General features: G+C 34.1%; 2 protein-coding genes and 1 long non-coding RNA gene across 4 annotated transcripts; 2 read left to right on the forward strand and 1 right to left on the reverse strand.

Moving 5' to 3' along the window:
* Positions 1-1,782: 1,782 nt before the first annotated feature.
* On the forward strand, positions 1,783-4,721 carry LOC130496302 (uncharacterized). The gene is made up of 2 exons (XM_056988279.1): positions 1,783-1,973; positions 2,363-4,721. Exon 2 carries the CDS (start codon positions 2,491-2,493, stop codon positions 4,000-4,002), a length of 1,512 nt encoding a protein of 503 aa, XP_056844259.1. The 5' UTR covers positions 1,783-1,973; positions 2,363-2,490; the 3' UTR covers positions 4,003-4,721.
* Positions 4,722-9,896: 5,175 nt separating this feature from the next.
* Positions 9,897-11,137, forward strand: LOC108807142 (transmembrane emp24 domain-containing protein p24beta3). The gene is made up of 4 exons (XM_018579394.2): positions 9,897-10,214; positions 10,311-10,497; positions 10,588-10,695; positions 10,852-11,137. Exons 1-4 carry the CDS (start codon positions 9,987-9,989, stop codon positions 10,983-10,985), a joined length of 657 nt encoding a protein of 218 aa, XP_018434896.1. The 5' UTR covers positions 9,897-9,986; the 3' UTR covers positions 10,986-11,137.
* Positions 11,138-11,633: 496 nt separating this feature from the next.
* On the reverse strand, positions 11,634-12,554 carry LOC108810070 (uncharacterized). 2 transcript variants are annotated; one of them, XR_001942959.2, is made up of 3 exons: positions 12,381-12,554; positions 12,131-12,243; positions 11,634-12,051 (listed from the first exon to the last, which is right to left on the reverse strand). It is a non-coding gene; the product is annotated as an uncharacterized LOC108810070 (long non-coding RNA). The 2 variants fall into 2 exon arrangements; XR_001942958.2 differs by having other exon boundaries at positions 11,634-11,965; positions 12,071-12,243.
* Between the last annotated feature and the right edge of the window lie 13,059 nt (positions 12,555-25,613).

Consider the following 25,613-nt stretch of genomic DNA (forward strand, 5'->3'; position numbering starts at 1 on the left):
GTTGATTTCTCTTGTGGAAATTTGTGAATACGGCCTGGCAGCTACAAACACATCATAAATAATGAAAACTTAAACTTTTAGACTCTACTGCTTTAGTGAAGTTGATGTATATTGAGAACAAGATTATCTAGCCTGATACCAGAACTTTGATGGAACTAAAAACATAGTTTCGGCAAAAGACACAACCTTTGCAGACATACTAAATGCCAGATCCAGTACGTTGGTTTTAATACTTTGATCATACACAAAAGCTGTGATGTAATCAACTAAAGGGATCGAAAGTCAAACGCAATCTTGGCTAATAACAAAACCATATGCTTTCAATACAAACATTGAGATTAAGGTCATCGGTGAGCTCGAACTAGAGAACCTAACCTTCAAGAAAATTCTCACCTACTTTTCAGACATTAATTCGATTACGGAACCAACGCACCGAAGCTCATAACAACAAAAAAAATCCAACTTTGAGCAATTAACCAATTTCCACAACAGTAAGAAGCAATAGATGGAAAAGGAAGATAAGGGAGAGAGAGGTTACCGGAAATAGGAGGAGAAGAGAGTCAGGAGGTGTCCATTGAGAAAGAGTAAACAGCAGAAAAGACATATAAGGAGGAAACGAGAATGCCTATGATTAAGGTCGCACATATCGTCACGAACAGAAGCTTCGAGTTCGTCGCCTCTCGAAAACCCATTACAAAAGAAGTTTTTTCATTACGAAACCCATTTCCAATCTCTTCTTCTTCCTCAATCTCCATCACAAAAGAGTTTTCCTTCTTGACAGAATTTGTTTTTGTCAACATTCCTTGACGGAATTATTTTGGGGTTTTGTCATCATCATCTTATATGATCGTTAGGTGATATGAAAATCAAATGGAAAAGATGTGTTTTGGAGAGAAGGTGCGAATGATGAGGACATAGTGAAGAGGAAGAAGAAGGTTGCTCAAGTTTGATGCCACAACGGTTTGTTTTGGTTGATGCCCCCTGCCTTGATGTTCTTGATTCAATTTATCGGTTAAGAGAATAAGATGTTTGCGTCAAGAGAAAAGTGAGAAAGTTTTGATCCAAAAGAAAAAGAGAGAGAGTAATTTTTGAGTTGAGAGAAGAATAAAATGGACAAACAACACTAGAAATGTGCCTCTCAAGTGGAATGTGGCTTTGGATGAAATTAATGAGTCAAAAAGTGTCTAATTTTTTCTTATATTAACGTAAGGAGATAAGTAAATATTTTGCTGTAGGTCTTAAAATTTCTCTCCATTATGTTAATATACAGAGATATTATAAAGTTTTTCTAAACCTTATAATCTGGTTAGTCTTAAGTCTTAACCAATAAAATAAACTCATGAGAAATCTATCAAATGTTTACATACGATTTTAGGTCCATTGTAGACTAGTAAGGAGACTTTATTATAGAATAAAAAAAACTATCGATATAACAATTAACATGCCGTACATCAAGCTGACTCATCTTGGTCCAATAAATTCTTTTGAGAAATGTTAAATTGACTGATCACCCGATATAAAAGGAAAAATAAGATAAAATGGAAGCTGGGTCTGAAATCATTCTTTTTCTATCTTTAATGAACTGTGAACATTTCTTAGTGGCAAGGTCAAAAAAAGAAAAGAAAAACGTATGGCGACGGCGACGAAGAAGGCGATTTTGAAATCGTGATGAGATCTCGGTCAAATCTTGAGGATTTCGGTTGGTATAGGGTTCGATTGGAAGAGGGGTTTCCTCGATGCGATTGGGTTGAGGGATCGGCGGTTTTTCCAACCATTGATTTGGGGATTGGAGGAATCAGCAATGGTGTTGCCAAGAAGGAAAGTCTAAGTATGGGGGATACCGATACAGCTAGGTGTATCCAGAGATTGATTGGAAGATTGAAAAGGGATCAACAAGAGAGCGGTGATACTGGCAAGGGATTTCGTTGGCTCAAATATGGGAACTTTAGATTTCGACTCCGATATCTGATTGGGTATGTCATATCACCTATATTTGATTCATGTGAGAGATTAGGATCTTATGCTAAGGGGCTGATGGAAAGTTTTGATTTTCATAAAGATTTATTACATATATTCACATTTAGTTTCGATTCTTTGGCTGAAAAAAGGAGCAATCAAAGATTGAATGGCGGTGTTGTTGTGCTCTTTGAGGTTTTGATATCCATAACTAGAAATTCTGAAGATATTGTGGTTATTAATGCTGAGTTTAGGATCTTTTGGTTTAAGTTGGAGGAAAACTCTATAGGTGGAGTAGGATCATTATATATAAAGGCAGCTGTGACTACGAGTCTGATATCAAGTGAACTTTGCTTATCATTACTAAAAGTGTTTTCTATTCTTGCTGTTTTCATCATGTCTCAAGGTCAATGGGTTGTGAGGTCGGGAGGAAAGAATGTTGAGGTGGCAAAGCCAAAGTTGAGGATTACGGTTCCAAGGTTTGACAATACGGAGCTCATTGCGAGTTATTCCAAAACTCTGATTGGAAGGTGCATGAACCCTCACAAACAAGATATGAAGATCTTGTTGTTCATGCTCCCACGAATCTGGAATGTGGAGGGACGGGTAGCTGGTGTTGATCTCGGGCTTGGAAGATTCCAGTTTGCCTTTGATCTGGAGGAAGATATCACGGAGGTGCTCAAGATGGAACCATTCCATTTCGATTATTGGATGATCTCCTTGGTGAGATGGAGGCCTGTGCTGGAGCCCAATTACCCATCAAAGATCATTTTCTGGGTCCGAGTTCTTGACATTCCGCTGCAGTTTCGTGCGGCTGAGACTCTTCAAAGCGTGGGAGAGGCTATTGGTGTGGTCCAGGGTCCAGTGGACCTCGTTGGAGGAAGGGTACGTGTAGAGGTGGATGGTTTCAAACCACTGGTGTTCTCGATGGAGATTGATTTTGAGCAAGGTGTGGAGATCACGGTGGCCCTGCGGTATGAAAAGCTTTTTGGCTTTTGCAGAGAGTGCTCTATGCTCACGCACGAGCAGGCTCGATGCCCCAGCCTGAAGAAGGAGGAACCTGTCAATGTTACTGGGGGAGCGGGTGAAGAAGGACCAGGGGAGGGTGGAGCCAATGTTACAAGTTTTAAGGCTGCGGTTGTTCATGGCTCGAAAACACAAGGAGATAGGAGAGATAAAGGTAAAGGTATTGCTCGTCAGAAGCAAGGGCCTTATCGGAAGGAAGATGCTTATCACCCCTACAAGGAAAAGTTTTCAAAAGGTTATGGTGAGGGGTCCTCTTTCAATGGAAAACACTCAGGTTATGGGAACAGGAAGTTGGGTCCACAGCCTAGAGGTCAAGTTATGAATAATGGTGAAGGTGAGACTCTCTCCAAAAATCCAACGAAGCTAATGTCTGATGCCTTTAAAGGGGCGAGACATGGCTCTGACATGGGGGCTCCTCCGGTGGTCGCCACGACTGAGATGGGATCTGGCTCTAAAGCACGTAAGGCTCTGTTTACTGAGGATACGGAACCAGTTGGCTCGATGGTGTTTCTCGAGCAGGTTGAGAAGGGTGTGGTGGAGGCAATGGTTCTGACGGAACCAGGGGAGATTGACGCGGAGGCAAAGGAAGTGGATGAACAGATGTTACACTCACAGGCTCTGGATGAGGCAAATTTGATGGTGGAAGGTGTGATTCTGTCAGATACGGAGTTATTGCTGGAGGATGGTGAGGAATTAGAGGATTGGGAACAAGGAGAAATTATGGATTTTCCTGAGGAGGAGGGGGAGGCGACAGTTGAGATTCAAGAAGAGGTTAAACAGACTGATCAGGTTCCTGTCCAGATAGAAATGGAAGAGCAGATGGAGGGGAACGTGGCTGATGAGAAGGCAATGAAGAAGAAAGGAAGTAAGCCAGAAACATCTGCGGCAGGAGGACCGTCCAAAAAACGTGGTGTGCCAGGATTTGTCTCACCTCGCAAGAAGCTCTTGGCGCTGGCAGCAGCAAAGCAGGGAGAGAAAACAAAGAAGGCTCCCATAAAGCCGAAGCATACGGCTGCGTAAGGTGGTTGCCTTACTGGTTTCTGTGTTTTTTAAATTGTTTCAATAATGTTGGATTCCCATATGAAATCTATTAGCTTTAAGTCTGGTGTTGAGGGCAGTACTTGCTCTTTTATTTTTCTTTCTGGTAGTGTTTGGATGAGGCAGGGGTCTGTCTTTGTTTTGCTGACTACTGAGTGGTCACAGGAATTTAATAAAACTTTATTGAGTTGGTATCAGTGTGATAAAGGTGTTAACAGGAATTATCGTGTTCTGATATATGTCGCTCAGTGTACCATTGTTAAATATTTTTTGGAGGAACTGCTTAGCTTTCTGTACATTGTTTTTATGGTTTTGGAACATTTTAATCTGAGAGTTTTAAATGGTTTCTGTATGGATAAGAGGGAGACACGAGACCTGATTCACATTTGGGTAATGGAGCTACAGTGGTATAGTAATGGTGCTAGGATGGTTTTATTAAATTTGGTATCCTGGCTGGCCTCATTAATCCAGTTTCAGAAGCTTATTTGGTGTGATCATGGGATGAGAGAAGTTGGAAATAATATTGTTGACTTCACATTGAGGATCCATGGTGGTAACATGGGTGAAATTGGACATACTGCACCGGGATTTCGGTCGTATGGAGGGGATTATGTTGCTTATTTTATATGGTTAGCACTATTTAAACAGGACCTGAACCGTTGGGTTTGGCGCTTGAACAAAGTCACTTTTAGTTTTTTTGTGATGGTAGTAGGAACAACAGATACCAGAAGAGGGATATCTCTACTGGTTATACTCGTATGTTGCTCTGTCATTGCCAAGTAGTGGGCTTTAATGGTTTATATTCTGATTCAATTATAAGAATTGGCGGATTGGGAATTAGTTTTTGCAGAGATGTGAGAAAAGTCATTGGGCTTTTTTACTTATGGTTTCGGGATGCTCTTTATGGCCCACGAAGACTACACGAACTACATATGAATGTTAAATCTTCATTACGGCTCTGTGTACGTGATAAAGCTCCCTTGAAAGAACAAGCTCTGCTATGGCCATTTTGGAATGGAGGACATATGGTTACAGTGGTGTGTCTCTCCTTTGTAGGTGATTGATAGGTTTATAATTAATGAAGATATTAAGTTGGAACTGTCAAGGTCTCGGGAGTCACTGGACTATTAGCTATTTGCGGGAAATATATTATAAACATAAACCAGTGTTTATGTTTTTGTCGGAAACAAAACAAAATTTTGATTTTGTTCAATCCTTTCAGTTTCATTTTGGTTTTACTCATCTTCATACAGTGGATCCTCAAGGTAGGAGTGGTGGTTTAGCATTATTTTATGATTCTAGTTATAAAGTGAATATTATATCATCTAGTAACCGGATCATTGATGTAGAAACGGAACATAAAGGAAAGAGAATATTCTTATCCTTTGTTTATGGGGAGCCCAATCAGAATATAAGGCAACCAGTCTGGGAAAGATTGACGAGGATTGGTATTTCACGAATTGACCCATGGTTTATTATTGGAGATCTAAATGAGATCAGAGGCAATCACGAGAAGGAAGGGGGTACTCTACGACACGCAGATACGTTTTTGGATTTTAATAACATGATAGATAACTGTGGTTTAATGGAATTTCCAAGTTTTGGGAATACTTTATCATGGAGTGGAAGGAGGAAGGGACATAATGTTAAGTGCCGGTTGGACCGAGCTCTTGGAAATAACGACTGGCATAACATGTTTCCATATTCCCAAGTAGAGTATCTGGGCATGTTTGGATCGGACCATAGACCGATTGTGGCTTCGATTGAGGATAAAGTCATCAAGTTTCGAGGTTCCTTCCGGTTTGACAAGAGATGGATAGGAGAAGATGGGCTTATGGAATCAATATCGCGGGGTTGGCAATCGAGAAGGGTAAATGATAAGGTCGGCATTGTGGATAGAGTTCACTGGTGTAGACATGAGATTTCAGTATGGCGAAAGAACAATCCTCCATATGGGAAGGAGAAAATAAATACTCTCCAGAAGGCACTTGAGGAAATTCAAAATGATTTCACAAAGACAAATGAAGAGGTATTGGAGGTTTCTCGTAAGTTAAAAGAAGCTTATAGAGACGAGGAGGAATATTGGGAACAAAAAAGTAGAGTCAAATGGCGCACCTGCGGGGATAGGAATACAGAGTTTTACCATGCCTTGACAAAACAAAGACGAGTCCAAAATAGGATAATTGGTTTACATAAGGAGGATGGAACGTGGGTCAATTCAGAAGAGGGCATTGAGAGAGTGGCTGTAAACTATTTCAATGATTTATTTCGCACCTCCTCTCCATCAGGTATTGAAAGTTTTCTGGAGGAAGTACCGACTTCGGTTACGGAGGACCAGAACAATAGACTGATAGCTAAGGCTACTGAGGAAGAAGTACGGGCAGCACTTTTTATGATGCACCCGGAGAAAGCGCCGGGACCAGATGGAATGACAGCATTGTTCTATCAACAATCCTGGTCAGTAATTAAGGGTGATGTGGTTTGTATGGTTAACGAGTTTTTGCGAACTGGGGTTTTTGATGGTAGATTGAATTTGACAAATATTTGTCTAATTCCAAAGACAGCGAGACCGAATAGAATGACAGAACTTAGACCCATCAGTTTGTGTAACGTAGGGTATAAGATCATATCTAAGGTGTTATGCCAGCGGCTCAAAGTAATACTACCAAATTTGATTTCGGAAACACAATCGGCTTTTGTCTCTGGGAGGTTGATATCAGATAATATTCTCATTGCACAGGAAATGTTTCATGGGCTGCGAACTAATAAGTCATGTCAGGGAAAATTTCTAGGAATCAAGACGGATATGAGTAAGGCATATGATCGAGTTGAATGGAGTTTCCTCCAACGGATTCTATTAAAAATGGGGTTCTCGGAAGTCTGGGTTGCGCTGATGATGCAATGTATTTCCTCAGTTAGTTACAAGGTCTTACTAAATGGACAGCCTAAAGGGCATATAATCCCAGAACGAGGGTTACGACAAGGGGACCCTTTATCACCGTACCTTTTTATTTTATGTACTGAAGCGCTTATTGCAAACATTAAAAAGGAGGAGAGGGGAAAGAGGTTAACGGGTTTAAAGGTAGCCCGGGCTAGCCCGGCAATTTCTCATTTACTTTTTGCGGACGACAGCCTTTTCTTTTGTAAAGCGACAGCGCAGGAGTGCGGAGTAATTCTTAAGTTACTTAAGGATTATGAGAGGGCATCAGGTCAACAAATTAATTTTGTGAAATCATCGATCCAGTTTGGCCATAAGGTTCCAGCAGAGGATAGAGTGGTTATTCATGACTTATTAGGTATTACCACTTTAGGTGGTATGGGGAATTATCTGGGCATTCCCGAGAGCCTAGGAGGGTCAAAAATTCAGATCTTTGGTTTTTTAAATGAAAATGTAAATAAGAAGGTTAATAGTTGGACAGTTCGGTTTCTCACACGAGGTGGTAAAGAGGTTTTAATTAAATCAGTCTCCTCGGCTATGCAAACACATGTTATGTCATGTTTTAGACTTCCGAAGGGGGTTACGAAAAAAATAACGAGCACCACAGCACATTTCTGGTGGGGGGGGAGCGGTAACAAAAAAGGTATTCATTGGTTTTCATGGGATAAAATGTGCACACATAAAGAAGAAGGTGGGTTGAGCTTCAGAGATCTTCAAAATTTCAATACGGCTTTATTGGCAAAACAACTATGGCGACTGATAGATAAGCCAGACTGTTTATTTTCAAGGGTGTTTAAAGGAAGGTATTTCCGTAACTCTCATCCATTGGATGAACACAGATCTTATTCTTCCTCTTATGGGTGGAGAAGTATCTGTTCAGCTAGATCTCTGGTTAAAAAAGGGCTAATCAAAAGAGTTGGAACCGGACAATCGATTTCTGTTTGGAACGATCCCTGGATCCCAGCTCCTCGCCCGAGATCAGCACAACAAAAAAACTCTGTTCAATTTTTAAATCCATCTTTAAAGGTGGAGGATCTCATCAATCCACTAGACAAGTCTTGGAATGTAAATCTGCTCAATGCATATATACATCCGGACGATGTAAAGATCATTAGAGGTATGGCACTTAGCCGAAACCAACGGCCTGATACATATGGATGGGCGTTTACAGAATCTGGGAAATATTCGGTCAAATCGGGATTTCGAACGGAAACCATATATCCAGATAGAGAGGCAAGGCCAACACCTTTCGGCCCAAATATAAAACCATTATTGGCTTTCTCCTGGAAATTAAAGTGCTCTCCAAAATTGCGGCACTTTATTTGGCAAATATTATCCGGAACTTTACCGGTGTTCAAAAATTTAAAGACACGAGGAATTGATTGTGATCTGAGATGTAATATTTGTGGAGCTGAGGAAGAAACGGTGCATCATGTTCTTTTCGAATGTCCACCAGCTCTACAAACATGGGCCTTATCAAGGATCCCGTCTCCACCGGGAGTTTTTCCCTCAACATCAGTTTTTACAAGTTTAGATTACTTATTTTGGCGGCTACCGAAAGAAGTGGACTCAAACTATTTCCCTTGGATTATGTGGTATATTTGGAAAAATAGGAATAGTAAAATCTACACAAATAGGAATGGGAACCCCCAGGAGATTCTGCGGATAGCGGATCTCGAGGAAACACTATGGACAGAGGCACAATTATTGATACAGGACACTCATGGAAATGTTCAGTCACCTACCGATTGGCAAACTTTGGGATCAACCAGGGTATGTTATATCGATGGATCTTGGAAGGAACAAGATGTATTTACGGGACAGGGGTGGTATTGCCGAACGACAGACTCAGAGGACAAGATGATGGGGGCAATGAATCTCCGACGTAGCCTATCTCCTTTACACGCAGAATGTGAAGCGCTGATTTGGGCAATGGAGTGCATGAAGACCCTGCAGTTCTCAGATGTGGTTTTTGCGACGGATTGTTCTCAATTGGTGAAGATGGTGTCCTCACCCGAAGAATGGCCAGCATTTACTACGCATATGGAGGAATTTCGCAGAAGTAAGACTTTCTTCCCTAATTTCAAGATCCGACATATCCCAAGGGCGCAAAACATAATGGCGGACAAGCTTGCTCATGGGGCAAAGATTTCACCATCAGCTATGTTATATGTCGACTCGATCCCTCCGGTTTGGCTTTCTGAACCGGTGGAATCACGATAGAGTAGTTTATTGTTGTCAAAAAAAAAAAAAAAAAAATGAACTGTGAACTTCGTGACAAAAAAAAAGAATTGTGAACAAAAAAATTTGTTTGCATGTTACCTGATGTAAATCAACAAACACTTGTAATTGGACGTCTGGTTGTAATGTTGAGTGGTTACAGCCTTACAGGTAAACCATATATGTTAACTCAAGCTTTTACTAACAGTTGTAATGGGCCGTAAAGGACTCATTCGGCCCAGTTCATTCTACTTAAAACAACTCCTTTCCCCGTACATTTTTCTATTGTTTATAGAATCTCTTCAAATTAGCAAATAGTCACATTTGGTATTTTGTATTCGATAGTTATATGTGATATCCCTATTTTTATTCATTCATACAAGTTGCCAGTCATCATTTTATATGTTAACACAATCAAAGGCAATCAATCTGAAAAAGAAAATATCTTTTTATCTAACGAAAATGTTTCATTTAATCTGAAATGTACTTTCTTTTATCAAAAACGAAACAAAAAATTAAATGTAATTACGAAAATAATTTTTTTCTCACTTTTAACATCAAAATTTTGATTTCTGTTTTTTTTGGTCAACATTATAATTTATTTGATTTAAAGTGGCTTAAATGCCTTTAGACCAGAAGCAAACCCGTTGACCAGCTCCACAATCTCACACGTTTCTTCCTAAACCGGTTCTAGTTTTCCGGTTTACTCATCCAAGCGCAATTAATAAATCATCCTTCTTGTCTTCTTTTATATTGGTCGGTCTTGTTTTCCGGTTTTGTTAAGATCTACGAAAGGAAGAAGAAGAAGATGGAGAGCAGACAAGCGACGAGGATCTCAAAGATCAATGTCTTTGTATTGGTCGGTCTGATACTATTGAATTCAATCAATCAAATCTCCTCGCTCTCCGTTACGGTCGAGGAAGATGAATGCGTCCAAGAGTACGTCCTCTACGAAGGAGACACCGTCTCTGGAAACTTCGTCGTCGTGGACCATGATGTCTTCTGGGGACCGGATCATACCGGTATTGATTTCTCGGTGAGATAGACATTCTTCTGATCTTATCTGAGGTTTTCTTGATTGATCGGAATCAATGTTGTGTAATTTAATTTTGATTGATTGATTTTTGGATAGGTGACGTCACCAGCTGGGAACATTGTACAGACGTTGAAGGGGACATCAGGAGATAAGTTTGAGTTCAAGGCACCGAGAAGTGGGATGTACAAGTTTTGTTTCCACAACCCTTACTCTGCTCCTGAGACTGTCTCCTTCTACATTCACGTTGGTCATATCCCTAATGAGCATGACTTAGCCAAAGACGGTTTGGTTCCAATTTATATTTAAGCATTTGATTTGCTTGTGTGTGTTAGCTTCTGGTCCTTATTGCTATGTTCTTCTGTTTTTCCTTTAGAACACTTGGACCCGGTGAATGTTAAGATAGCTGAGCTGAGAGAGTCTTTGGAATCTGTTGTTGCTGAGCAGAAGTATCTTAAAGCACGTGATACCCGTCACCGTCATAGTGAGTTTTTAAGAAGAATCATGTTTCTCAATTTATAGAGTCTATAGACTTTGAATGCTCTTGTTTGAACCCTAAAAGATACAAGCCTTTAGGGGCGTTGAATAACTAAAAAAAAGTATGGAGTCTTTACTGTTCTAACATTTCTCTTTGGTGCAGCTAATGAGAGCACGAGAAAGCGAGTGATATTCTACACAGTAGGAGAGTACATTTTCCTAGCAGCAGCAAGTGGTCTTCAGATTCTCTACATCCGTAAGCTCTTCAGCAAGTCTGTTGCGTACAACAGAGTTTGAACATAGTTGAAACCCCCCGACATCGTTTTGTCTCCTTTTTTTTTTAATGTTCTGAATTGGTAACACACCATCTTTTGAAATTGTTAGTTAATTAAGACCTTAACATCGAAAGGTTTATTTATGTTTTAACAAAGGAGAACTTGATATGCTTACATTCTGATTCATTTGATCATCATTAACTTGTTTATTGCATTAGCGCTCGCCACAACCCGTTTTCGCTTTACAGAACAAGCTATTTAATTTACCCGTCTGGGTGAAGATAAGATCATTTTAAAGTAAAACCATTTCCATATGAGCGGTCTTGTTATCAAGAATTCTCATAGTCAAAACTAGGCTACTCTGTTTCGGTGTTTTGGGAAGTACGACACCACCACGTAATGCCTAGAGTCGGTAGCGTTCATAACTGGTCTCAACAAATCTGAGAGGCTAAATATGATTTTAGCTGTGAGTTGTTTTCACTGAAACTCCTCTTTTGTTGGACGCTCTGGTGTGTTTCACAGATCTTTGATTGCATCGTTTCACTTCTTTTTTTCATGATTATCTCTCACTAGAGCAATTCTTAGGACTTACTGGCTCTCTATTATTGCTTTGCAGCATGTATTGGGTAATAAGTAGCTAATAATAAACTTCTGCTTCAGTCCATACATATGACGGTCAAGATTAATAGTATAAGAACTTCCCAGGAAAAGTCATGCTATGCTGGTAAAAGCGTAAAAGAAATAAACGGTAAAAACAGTCATAATACGTGTAATAAGACATAAAGAGCTCTCCTCTAGGCTGGCTCTAGTCCTTGGCATCTGCAACGCCTCCTGGTGTAATCTGGAAAATGTGATTCTTTTGTTAAGGAGAAAAGGAGTCATGCATTGGCGCGTCAAACAGACACGTTGCTCTCCTTCCTGAAACTGAGCCTGATGGTCACCGCGTGACCTAGAACATGCCCACCTGTTAGCTTCTATGGATCTGATATGAACATTCCACCCCTGGAAAATGTGATTCTTTAGACAGCAACATTGAATTCCTCTGCGATTTTTTTATTATCTTTGATAGCATATGAGCTAGTTTTTTGCTGTAACACATAAACTAACCTTTTTGAGAAAAGCCAGATTTTGTTAGTGAAGTAATAATGTGTGGAAGTCAAAGGTAACCTGGGGGTCCACGAGTTCCCGTCTTCCAGTGAAATCCATTCTGAATAAAGCAATGATTGAGTCAACAATCTAGAAACAACTGTAAGCTCTGCTAAACGAGCTGCACTTCCGATCTATTATCCGAGAATCGAAGGAAAAAAAAATCAAACAAAAATTTATTCAAAATTTCAGATACACGAAATCAAAACAAAGAAGATTTAATTTCAGGATATAGTAGAGAGAGAGAGAGAGAGAGGGAGAGATCACTTACTTGAGAGCAGAAAGCACTTTCGCTCTAGGCTTGAGACGATGGAGAAAGAGATGAGTCGGAATTCCGTTGAGTTTTGAATGTTTTTTTTAAAGTCCGGATTCTGTTTTTGTTTTCATCACTGTTTTCTAAAAGGTGACGGGTACGATTAGAGAGACTAACAACTTTTATCGATGATTAAAGCTTGTTTGAAAATATCTACCGGCGAACGTTAATTCATTTATTGACCATATTTTCCAAATAATTCAGAGTTAAAGCCCAAATCATTGCCCTTTGACAATTGGACATTCTTTAAGCAAATTCATTCCAGGCCCGATACAATAAATTATTATTTTTTCCGAATTTTTGAAACGGCCTCTTCTTTTTTTCTGGCAATCGGCCTCTTCTTTGTTTTGGCAACGGCCCCTTTTATTACCAATTTCTTTCGGCCTTTTTCAGTTAGTAAATAATTTTTTCAGTTATATGATCATAGTTCTACTTCTAGCTAAATTGGACAAACTTGAGATTCATATATGCCAAAAGTAAAGTAAAACTCTGAATGTTTGGGAATTAGCTAGAATTCTATATTTTCTACTTTGAAGGAAAAATATTATCGAACAATTAAATAACTTGCTTTTTTGAATGAAATGTTATATTTAACTAGGTGTTTTGCCCGCAGTTGCGGGCTTAATAGTTTTACAAATTACTAAATAAATATATTATCAATTCGAGAATCATTATAATAAATTATTTTCATGCCTTTGCTATATTTAATAATTAATTAAATATTAATTTTATATACAATAAAGTTTATTTTAATAAAAAATATTTATTATGTAAAATTTTTGAAAATATTCATATATTCATAAAACTATATACATGGATTTATATTTATTTTAAAAATATTTTGATGTAAAATATTATTGGATCACATAATATATAGTTTTGTAGATAATGATGAGAATCAAATTAATGAAATTCATTTAAAATTTGTGAGTAATTCTATATTAACAAATCTAATCTAATTATGTATTAAGGATAATGAAGATTTTAAACGCTATAACTTTTAACGTGAGAGAAAGAAAATTGCTTTGAATATAGTAGTATAAACTAAATGTTCTCTTTTCAATTATATAAAATTGATAAAAAAAATTTGATTAATCTTTAGTTATGTGTTTTCTGTTTATTTTAGTTTTAAATTTATTATTAAAAATAATTTCAGATAACAACACAATATTTATGTGTATATATCATATTTTATTTTTTAAAATATATATTAGGTTTCAGATAATTCTTATTATTATTATTATTATTTATTATTATTAGTATTATTATTATTATTATTTAATCATTTAAATTCGTTTTTATTTTGGAGTTAATTTATATAATTTTTTTGATTAATCTTTAGTTATGTATTTTCTGTTTATTTTAGTTTTAAATTTATTATTAAAAAATAATTTCAGATAACAACACAATATATATGTGTATATATCATATTTTATTTTTAAAATATATATTAGGTTTCAGATTAATATATATTTAAAAATCAAATTAATGAAATTCATTTAAAATTTGTGAGTAATTCTATATTAACAAATCTAATCTAATTATGTATTAAGGATAATGAAGATTTTAAACGTTATAACTTTTAACGTGAGAGAAAGAAAATTGCTTTGAATATAGTATTATAAACTAAATGTTCTCTTTTCAATTATATAAAATTGATAAAAAAATTGATTAATCTTTAGTTATGTGTTTTCTGTTTATTTTAGTTTTAAATTTATTTATTAAAAAATAATTTCAGATAACAACACAATATATATGTGTATATATCATATTTTATTTTTTAAAATATATATTAGGTTTCAGATAATTCTTATTATTATTATTATTATTATTATTATTATTATTATTATTATTATTATTATTATTATTATTACTATTATTATTATTATTATTATTATTATTAATCATTTAAATTCGTTTTATTTTGGAGTTAGTTTATATAATTTTTTTTGATTAATCTTTAATTGTGTATTTTCTGTTTATTTTAGTTTTAAATTTATTATTAAAAAATAATTTCAGATAACAACACAATATATATGTGTATATATCATATTTTATTTTTAAAATATATATTAGGTTTCAGATAATTCTTATTATTATTATTACTATTATTATTATTATTATTAATCATTTAAATTCGTTTTTATTTTGGAGTTAATTTACATATTTTATTCATTAAGGGTATAAACGATATTAACCACTCTAACTTTTAACGTGAGAGCTCGAATCCAAAATTTTACTTCGCAAATAATAGTATAGATAGATTCAAAGAAAAAACATATTGTTACAGCAGTTGCTACTTTATTTTTTACTTTTTTCAAATAAAGAAAAAAAAATCTAATTTAAATTCCTACAAAAGCTATCTAGACTTGAAAGGCTCTGTCCAATCTTCTATCTTGAGTCTTTAGAAACATAACTCTGTACTTGATCAGCTTATTGATTGTTCTAAAGAGGTTCTCTAGAGGCCGAGGGTTATCCTCCATGTTTTCTTGAATTTCTTTCTCACCAAACCATATACACTGCCGACTGAAAAACATAACGAAATAGGAAGTTTTAACTCCCGAAAGTTTTAGCTGAGACATAAAAACCAGAATGGCATTCCACTCCTCCGTATAGTTGTTCCCCATGATCTCACTTATCAACTTATGCCATAAGAGTGAAACGTAACTACACTCAAAGAAAAAATGATTTCGAGTCTCCAAATATTGATTACAGAACACACAGTTACCATCAATACTTGTAATCGAGTCTCCTGTGGTAAGACGGTTACATATAGCAAGCCATGTGCAGAATCTAAATTTTGGAGTGGCATGACCGAACCAAATTCCGTGCCAAGACACCTTTTCGCCTGTGGCTAGGTGGTTCCATGTAGAACTGAGGTTTATAAACATCATGTTTCCCTCTCCAAAGTACCACGTCCTCTGCAACCCCTCCTTCTAGCGTACATATTCAACCTTACTCTCATAATATACTCTGGAAGAACAATTGGTATAGATGTCCCTGGTTAACTTCAACACCTAGAAAATTCAAAGCTTCCTCTTGCTTTTTTGCCAAATAAATAAGAGAATTTTTTTTAGATATTTCTTTAGTTTATTTTTATAAAAATAGATTTTAAAGAAGAAAATGACTAAAATAGTTTTTTTAAGGGTAAATATTATATCCAAAGATTAACTAATCTAGACTTAGGGTTAGAGTTAATGAGTAGTGTTTTGAGGATAGAGTTTCAAATTTTTTAAAATAAAAAATAAATATTAAAATTTTCATAATAAAAAGAGGTTATTTATGTCATTTTATTTTTAAGTGTTATTTTGTGACAAAAACTTAAAAGTGTTATTTGAGAGAATTGCCTAATAAATAACTTTGCTTTCGTTAAATATGATCTATATGTATGCATATTACTATGATCATATCTTCTTTTGACTCAATTTTGTGGTTATATTAAAATGAAATTATATAAGCTCTACATTGTAACCGTACATGTGAAATGTGGTTGGCTAGATACATACAGAATAGGGTCGATTGAAAGAGCACATGGACACTCAACGAATCTCTCGAATCAAAAGAAGTGGATTACAAAAGAACCATTTATATATAAACTCTTTCATAAAATAATACTTTATATATGATATATTTATGTACAAATTATTTTTCTCTTTCACTTAGCATATGACATGCAATTCCTTTATATACCTCCATCCTTTGCTATGACTTCAAAAAAAATTAACTTTTCTTAAGAATTCTACCGTCTGATTAGAGAGTATACGATTTGGCTATGCACACATGAAGATTTTTTTTTGCTAAGGACACACATGAAGATTTGACATGGGCTAATATACAAATTAATACGCGATATATCAAGGCATGAGAATTGTATGGTGCTTTTGGTTTGGAAAGATTAGTCAAATTAGGGTTTATAAATTTGCCAGAGTGCCTGCCCAAAGCACACAATCTATCCACAGTACATTTCACAATGTCAAAGTATCTCGATGTAATACCATATAGTAAAAGAAAACAAAATAAGATGACCAAAAATAAATAAAATAAAGGAGAAGTTTGCATTTTATGGGTGTGAATCTATAAATGGGATGTTTCCTTCTCAGTAAACACTAGCTTTTTTCTTATTAGAAAAACAGAAGGGGACCATTTTCATGTTGCATCCCCTATTACACAGACTCAGCCCCACTTGCAAATTCACTAACCCCGCAACGACTCACCAAACGTCGTGTTTTAGTAAACGTCATGTTCTACGTACGTGCACAGTTACAAAGACACCAATGTGTATAATATACCCAAGGTCCTAGGCTCCTAGTTAGCTACAACTCTTAGGCTACCAATACCGGAGCCATCATCATCAATTTATCACCGACATCGATTCATCATCACAAATTCACAATATCTGTATGTCTCTCTCATCCAATTTACGCAGCAGTCGCAGTATAGTAATGTGGGTGATACGTTTGTATAAAGCTGTTGGTTAAAGCATGCTTCTTCTTTTTTAACTCTTCCCATGTATTCTCTTTTACATATATATATATATATACGGAAATTTATCACAGATCTGAATTTGCAACATATTTATTAGTTACATATATAGATGAACCGACGAAAAACTGTACTATCATTTTATTTTTAATGACGAAAATAAGAATAACATATATTAATTTGTGATGATTAGCTACGAAAGCCGGGATGTGTGTGTTCTTCATGGAAATCCAAACTTTTCAAAGAAGTTTGCAAACAATATACCCTCAAGTGTTTTTTTCTCAAAAAAAAAATATAAACTCAAAAGTCGCAATCCTTGATAGTTTTTTCTCAAAAAAAATCATATTAACTTTTAAAAGTATGTTAATTTAGCCCTTTTCTATATATGATATGTAACAAAATATTTTACAACATACTTTGAACACAGACTGAAAATTTCCCCTCTTTTCAGGGCATATATACAACGTAATACCAAAATAATATCACAATTTGCTTCTAAAATGCATCCTTTGAAATTTTAGAATTATTCCATGCAACAGATGTCGATGAGACTTCGGGTGACTGGTTTCCCCGCTATCCAAAAACTCAGTTTGTGTGATCGGTAACAGTTGACAGTGTTTCGAAACAATCATATAAACCGTTACAGATCATTCAAATCTTTTAAATCAAAAATTTGTTCCATATAACGTTTGCGGTTGCAGAGGTTGTGGGTGGATAAACAAATATAAAATTAATTTTGAAAAATATTTTAAAATTTTAAAATTAAAAAATGAAAATATTATAAATAAAAATATATACACATTTTATAATAATTTAAATTAACAAACAGTATCAGAATATATTTTATAAAAATTAAACTAACTATTCATTAGAATTATTTTAAATTTATATATATATATATAAAGATATACATATGTATTAAGACGAAACAAAATATTCTTTAAAATTTTTAATATAAATATTCAAAAGATTATTAAAATTAGAACTTTCAAATAATTTAAAAATTAAATAAATAAAAATAATATTATTTTAATCATATTATATTAATAATTATTATATTTTATTACAATAGTATGTTTTATATATATTTTAATGTTATAATAATATTGTTAATTTATAATTAAATCGCTGTAATTTCTCATAATCTACAAGTCATAAATATTCCGCAAACGCAACAGTTTTTAAACATTGTGTAGCAACAACCATCTCCATCCACATACTTTTACACCCGCAACCGCAAAAAGATTTCTTGCTTAATAAAAGTTTAAGAGAAAGAGATGTAATTATTATGATAATTCAACCGCTAAAACTGCAAAAAAAAAATTAGCAACCATCGACAACAAGCTTAGTAGCTATAAACCATAAAAATGTAAATAGTTTTTATCAAAAAAAGTTGCGACTATGATTAACATAAAATCATCATAAATAGGTAATTTGATGCAAAGTACTGTAATTGAATACATATTAAAATAATATATTTAGTGGAAAGTTTCTGAATTCATAATTTATTAAAAATTACTAACTTAAGAATAGTAGTTTGGTGGGTTTTAGTTTTAGTACTTTGTTTCGAGAGTTATTCTTGGGTTCACCCCTACGGTGAAACTAAAGGTTCACCAACCAATTACACTGTCTCATTTTATATACAGTTTTTTTAAAATAAACAAGATATTTAGTATTTACTTTTGAAATTAAAAAGATATAAAATAAACTAAATAATAATAATAGTTCGAAAAGAAGAAAATTAATATTATTAACGCCGACTACACTAAACCCTATATCATAAACCAAATCTTAAACCCTAAAATCTTAGGTAACCCCTAAACTCTTGGATAAACTCTACATCATTGAATAAACTTTAAACTCTTGAATAAATCATAAACCCATGCCCTAAACACTAAAAACTAAATTATAAATTTTTAGGTAAATCATAAATTCTTGGTTAAATCTAAGGGGGTGTATTCAACTGAGAGTTTCAGGTGATTTGTATTAAAATAACAAATCCACTGTTATTCAAACATGAATTTTAAAAACTCATTTAAAATCCACTGTTATTGAACTTGACATTTCGTAAAGTACTCTGAAATCCAGTGTTATTGAAAATATTTTAAGTTGTGAGATTTTAAAGTTTTGAGGTGATTTTAGGGTGTTTGGGTGGAGTTTCTTAGTTAAAAAAATTAAAACTCAAATCTCATTGTTTTAGGTGATATTATAGAGTAGTTTAACAAAACCCACCTAAATTTCCGCAACTTATTAAAATCATCTAAAACTCCATTAAAAATCAAATCACATCAAATGTTAAATTGAATATATCCCCCTAAAATGATTTGATTTTTAATGAGTTTTTAGATGATTGGAGGAGAATTAGAGGGTTTGGTGTGGTTTTTGTTAAAACACTCTGAAATCTCATCTAAAACAGTGGGATTTGTATTTTTATTTTTATAACTAAAGAACTCCCATCAAACACTCTAGAAACACTTAAAACACTTTAAAATCACTAACTTAAATTTTGTTCAATAACAGTGGATTTCAGAGTGTTTTATAAAATGTCAAGTTCAATAACACTGGATTTTAAAGTGTTTTTTAAAATCTATGTTTGAATAAGAGTGGATTTATCATTTTAATACAAATCACTTCAAACTCTTAATTCAATACACCCCCCTTAGTGTTTACGACTTGGGTTCAAGATTTATCTAAGAGTTTAGAGTTTACCCAATGGTTTAGGAGTTATCTTAGAATTTAGGGTTTAGTGTTTAAGGTTTAAGGTTTAATTTAAGATTTGAGGTTTAGTGTAGACGGCGTTAATAATATTAATTTTCTTCTTTTCCATTTACTATTTTTTTGTTTATTTTATATTTTTATTTTAAAGTGTCATTAACTTTTGGCGTACAACTTTTATCTTGCCAATGGCTTGTTTGGATGAAATTGAAAGTCTGTGCAGTGCATTTTTGTGGTCTGGCTCGCCAAATACTCATCATAAGACCAAATTTTCTTGGAATGATCTTTGTTTACCTAAGTGTGAAGGTGGATTGCGGATTTGGAAACTTATAGAAACATCAAGGGCGTTTGCTTCGGGTCTTATATGGCGATTATTCTCTATGTCGGAATCTCTTTGGATTGCATGGGTTTAAGCAGAACTATTGGGTGGAGGATCATTTTGGGATGTAAAGGATACCAATAAGGAATCATGAATTTGGCGTAAATTGGTTAAACTTTGACCTGGAGCATTAAGGTTTATGCATTGTGAAATTAGAAGTAGTGTTTCGACTTTTTCTGGTTATATAATTGGTTAGGCACTGGAAGTATTATTGAAGCCACATGAAATTTGGATATGAGGTATCTTGGCATCCCTGGCCAAGATCGAGTTGCTGAAGTGTGTACAAATGAGGTGTGGGCAATGAGGAGTCGAGGCTGGAGGGTATTTGGTGAAGTTTATATTGCTATTGAGAATGCTCAGAAACCGGATGCAATTAAGGGAAGAGACGATATCTTATGGATGCATAATGAGGAGGACTACAGGAAATCACTTCTCAACTGCGAGAACATGGGATCAGATTAGAGTTCGAGGACCTGAAGTCTCAGGGCATCTACTCGTTTGGTTTACGCAAGGAGTATCACACCATGCTTTCATTTTTGGTTGGCATTCAAGGATATATTATCCACAAGAGTTCATATGCGGAAATGGGAAATTACACAAGGTTGTATGTTCTGTGGAGAGCGGGAAAAAAGCAGGAACCACATGTTTTCGCTTGTCCTATCACATTCACTATCTGGACTACTCTAACAGTTACTTTCTGGGCGCTTCTGCATCTCCATACTGGACTTTTACAGTGACATCTATCCTAAGACGAAATCAAAACAAGCTGGATGTTATTCTCTGGCGACTGGTATTTCATAGCACTTTATATCTTGTTTGGAAGGAATGTAACCCTCGTAGACATCATGGCCCTTGGTTAATTACATAAGCGATTATAAGGCAGATTGATAAAACAATCTGCAGTAGGATTTCTTTTCTGAAGTTCAGGTGAAACCATAAGTTGGCTGGGTTTATTCATTGTTGGCTGGAAGTTTATATGCTTTGATGAAGTCATGTGTTTTACTAATTAGATCCCAAACAAAACATATCATACAGATTTAGTTTTACTTTCTCTTCCTTTGTTAATGTTTTTCATTCTTTGATTAGTCAAAATAAAATTTAATATTAAAAAAATCCTTATCATCATTCATTTTATGTTTTAGATGATATAGTGAGATCTTCATCAAAATGTAAAAAATCAGAGACATAGTATATGTGACAAATAAATACTATTTATGGTAAAATATCAGAAAGTTCAACAAAACTAAGAAGATATAGAGTATATGTGACAACAGAAAAAGACATGGTGCAGAAAAAAGAACTAAAAAATAAACACTAAATTTTTTGATTGAAATAGAAAATCAACTTTAATAACGAAATTAAAAACTTTAAAAGAAAAGAAATAAAAGTCATTCATTGGTTCGGCTGATGGTTCAACTAATAACTGAATTTCCTTTAAAAAAAATCGCAGGTTTAGATTTTTAAATAATATATATTTTTAAAATTTCAAATATGATTATTTATCGGGTCACCGGATTTATTGGTTTCGCCACAGTCGGAGCATGACAAAACTAACCTGATATTTTACTTCAACTGGAGCGAAGCTGATACGAGTACATTTATTTATCCTTTAATTTTGCAGTTAGTATTGTTGAGTTATTGGTACCAAATTAAAAACCTTAAAAAGGAACAATGGAAAAGAAAACTTCTAAACCAATCAAAAGTTTTGCCTTATTATCTCTCTACCCAATAACAACGGGTCTTTATCAAAGATTGTCCATATCAATAATTTTCAATATCTTGCAATATCGCGTAGCTGTCACAAAACCAACAGCTTGCCCAGAACCTGTCGAATTTTGGGTAATTTTTGCATAGAAATGGTATCATCCCATTGTTAGTGATAAGGAATCTTTTTAGGAAAGTTGTTCTATTATTCAATTCACTCTCTATACTTGTACAGCAATAAATAATAAAATAACATCAATTTCACATCCTTTATTTTATTACACCTTCTATATGTAAAAAAAAAAAAAGTTCATGTAACATCTATCGCTATTAATTTCAGTTAATACCAGGGGTGTTGGCATAATAGTAGATTACAAGAGCCAATTTGTTGTAATGAATGTGCAGTTCGTAACTCAGCGTGGTTTCTGTACGGTTATATTGTTTACTTAAGTATTTTTGTGACAAAAACTGGCACTTGAGTCAATAAGTATGTCTAGTAATCACGACCGGCCCAAAGGACAAGCCATCCAAACAAAGTATTAGGGCATCCAAATTAGTGGGGCATATTATTTAAAAAAAAAGTTAGTTGTATTTATAAGTAAATAAATCTTGTAGGTTTTCTTATTAAAAATATAATTTACTAGACATTTTAGTTAGAATAAAATTTGTTAAAGCTCTAGTTCTAATTTCTCTTTAGTTCTAATTTCTCTTGAATTTATATTTGAACAATTCCAAAATTATGAATTTGTTTTTGGATTTTTGTTTATTTAAAAAAAAATTAATAGATGCAAATAAAGATATTTTGAGGGCATTATGTTTGAATCTGGAAATTTCTTTAAAGAATGTTAAGCTTTCAAATATAATTAGTGATGATTTGTTTAAAGAACTAAAGATTCTTCGATAATCAATGTCTAAAAAAAAATTTGAAACACATTATTTTTTTTATCGTATATTGTTGACCGTTTCGGTATAGTCGCCACAGTTGAAAAAAAAATTTCGAAATTGATGCTAATAAAGATTTATTTGCGGTCTTCCATGTTATCAGAAAAATTAAATGAATTAGTAACATTATTAATTAAAATGGTTATGGTTGAAATAATTGACTATATGATTCTAAATAATGATTTTGTAGAAAAAATGTTAGTAAAATTATATTTTTAATAATAGGTGTATATAATATCAATGATTTTCTAAATAGATTGTGGGTTTTAATTTTTCTAATGAATATTTACATTATCTTTTACTGTTCTGCAATTTCGATAGAATATGTAGAAGGGCATAGTTTTAAATTTTGATTGGGGCAGTACCAAATGTTGGTCCAGCACTGCTAGTAATATATGCACTTAAGATAGATCATATATATATATGAGCTCAATTAGATCTCACATGTATTGGTAATTAATGATTACATTCAAATACCATCATAAGTTTCTCCCTACGAAATACTATAGCTTATATACATCTTCTTAACTTATCATGCATAAAAGCAAGTTTATAATTTTTCAAAGAGCTTTAAATCACTTGTAAATAGTTGTCACTACATCCGTTATACTTTCTTTTGAAAAATATTTCGTGATATTTGAAAATAAAACATAAAAGTGGTATTTATGATCTTTTTCTTGATTAGAAAAGCAATTGTGAACTCTTGCTACAAAATTTGTAAGTATACAATGGCATTACAAGTTGAACAAGAAAAAAAACAATGGCATTACACAGGTTACAGGTATACAATGAAATGAGAGGCTTATAAAGTAGCAGCCATGCACGATGAGCTTATAGAAGCCAAAAAGTATAATGCTTCACCTATTATAGCCTAAAGAGTTTCCGTAGGTTATACTTTATGCATGTGTTAACTTCACTTTTTCATGGCTTGTGTCTTAATTAAAGTCACTATTTCTTAATTATATTGAAGATGAATCATAACGAAGGGTGTCCCCCGCGTCGGAATATTTTGACAACTATATAAACCTCATGATGATGAGTCAAATTAATGAAGTCTATAATCAATTGAATAAGCCAAGATGATTTGTTTTTATTTTTATCTTCGGCATTGAAATTATATTTCGCGGTTTTGAACATATTATACCAAATGTTTAATAAAATTAATGCATTCGAACCCATATTGTTCAAACTAGTTAAATTGAAAAGTACAAACAGACCGATGTATCTCATGCGGTACAAACTGCCTAGTCTTCTCGTAATCACATAATTGTAATTTTGAAATTGACTGACCTACTAATCAGTTAACCTTTTATAATTAACTTATAGATCTCCGATTTTACACTGATTTCTTATAGATTAAAGAGACATGAAATTTCAAAGTTCTAATTAGTAAGTCAAAGTGGTAGAAATTTCACGGAAAATCCGATCAACAAACATTTTTCAGAACACTAATAAAATAATAAACAGTATTGATTAGAACATTATTATTAGTATTACTTATTGGAACTAACGGCTAAAGAGAAAATAAAGAAAGAGAGAAAAGGGTCCCCATCATAATATGTAGAAGTAATTAATAGAGTTACAGAAGAAGCAAGTAAATACAACACACAAAGCTAATCTGTCTCTGTAAGAGAGAAGAAGTGCATGAGGCTCGGAGAATCGGCGTGACATTATTCAATTTATTCACGGTTCTACTTTGGACCACTTCTCTTTAACGCCTTTTGTTTGTCACTCGTTTTCACATTCGACCCACATACTTTTATTTAATTGTACAAGTGACCCCTGTAAAATATATTTCATCTTTGATAGCCAACCTAAACCTCCTTCATGTTCTCCTCTCTCTTCTATATAAAGACCGTCTTCTTCTCAAATGATAAAACCAATTACACTAGAAAAACCCTAGATACAGAAAATTTGATCTATATCTTTCTCTTTTTTTTTTAGTTTTTCTTGATCTGATTCGGTGAAGTGACGGTGCACAGGCATCTGATGAAGCTGCCAGCATGATCTAATTAACTTTCTTTCTCCGTTTGTTTTCATGACGATGGAAAGAGATGAGTGTAGATTAGATCATGTTTGCAGTTTCACCCGTTGACTATCGCACCCTTAAACCCTAATTTTCATCTTTGATTCCCATCTCAGATTTCACAGTAGCTAGGGTTGATTTCTATATTTTGGTGTTTGAATTCAAATGACCTGTGTTTCTCTTTTTACCTTACTTAATTGAGAGATCTCTCTTTTTGTGTGGTTATATTTCTGTTCATCTGAATTTTTCATTTTCTACATTTGTATTTGTTGTTCATATGGACTCCGAGATTCTGTAATATTTTTAGGGTTATAGAGTTGCACAACTACATAAAAGATCAAATTTATCCAACTCATAGAAAATTGATATGAAAATCTGGATTTACCTTTTTGGGATCTCAAGAGAGACTTCCAACTTCTTTTCACTATAACTGTTCTAAGAAAAGACTTTCTGGTTTTTAATTAAATTATACCCTAATAGTTCAGGGTTTCTGGGAAGTTGAAACTCAATTTACACAATCTTTAGACATCTCTTCGGGAACCTATATAACTAGAGAATTATGGAGTTAGTCGCTTCCAGGAGCTTAATCGACGTTTGGATCCTAATTGTTTTAGATCAACCAGAAATATGCAAAGTAACTAGTATAATGCAGCGGTTTATACTGCTGACTGCTGAGCAAAAGTAAGGCTAGCTAGGCTTTAGTCTTTTAGATTAGCATAAAATAACTGACATGTTTTGATAGGATTTGAATGCCTTCATGGATCCAAGATTTGTGTTTTGAAAACTTCATTTTAAACATGGTGAGTGACGAGAGAAATTAAAGAGTGGTTCAAATTAAACTTTAAAGAAAACAGTGAACAATAAATTATACACTAAAGAAGCGTATATATATGTCAATTTTACTGTTACATTGCTGGAAATGGGTGGCAGATGGTCCCCTTCC

Source organism: Raphanus sativus, chromosome 6, assembly GCF_000801105.2.
Source record: "Raphanus sativus cultivar WK10039 chromosome 6, ASM80110v3, whole genome shotgun sequence".
Classification (NCBI taxonomy): Eukaryota; Viridiplantae; Streptophyta; class Magnoliopsida; order Brassicales; family Brassicaceae; genus Raphanus; species Raphanus sativus.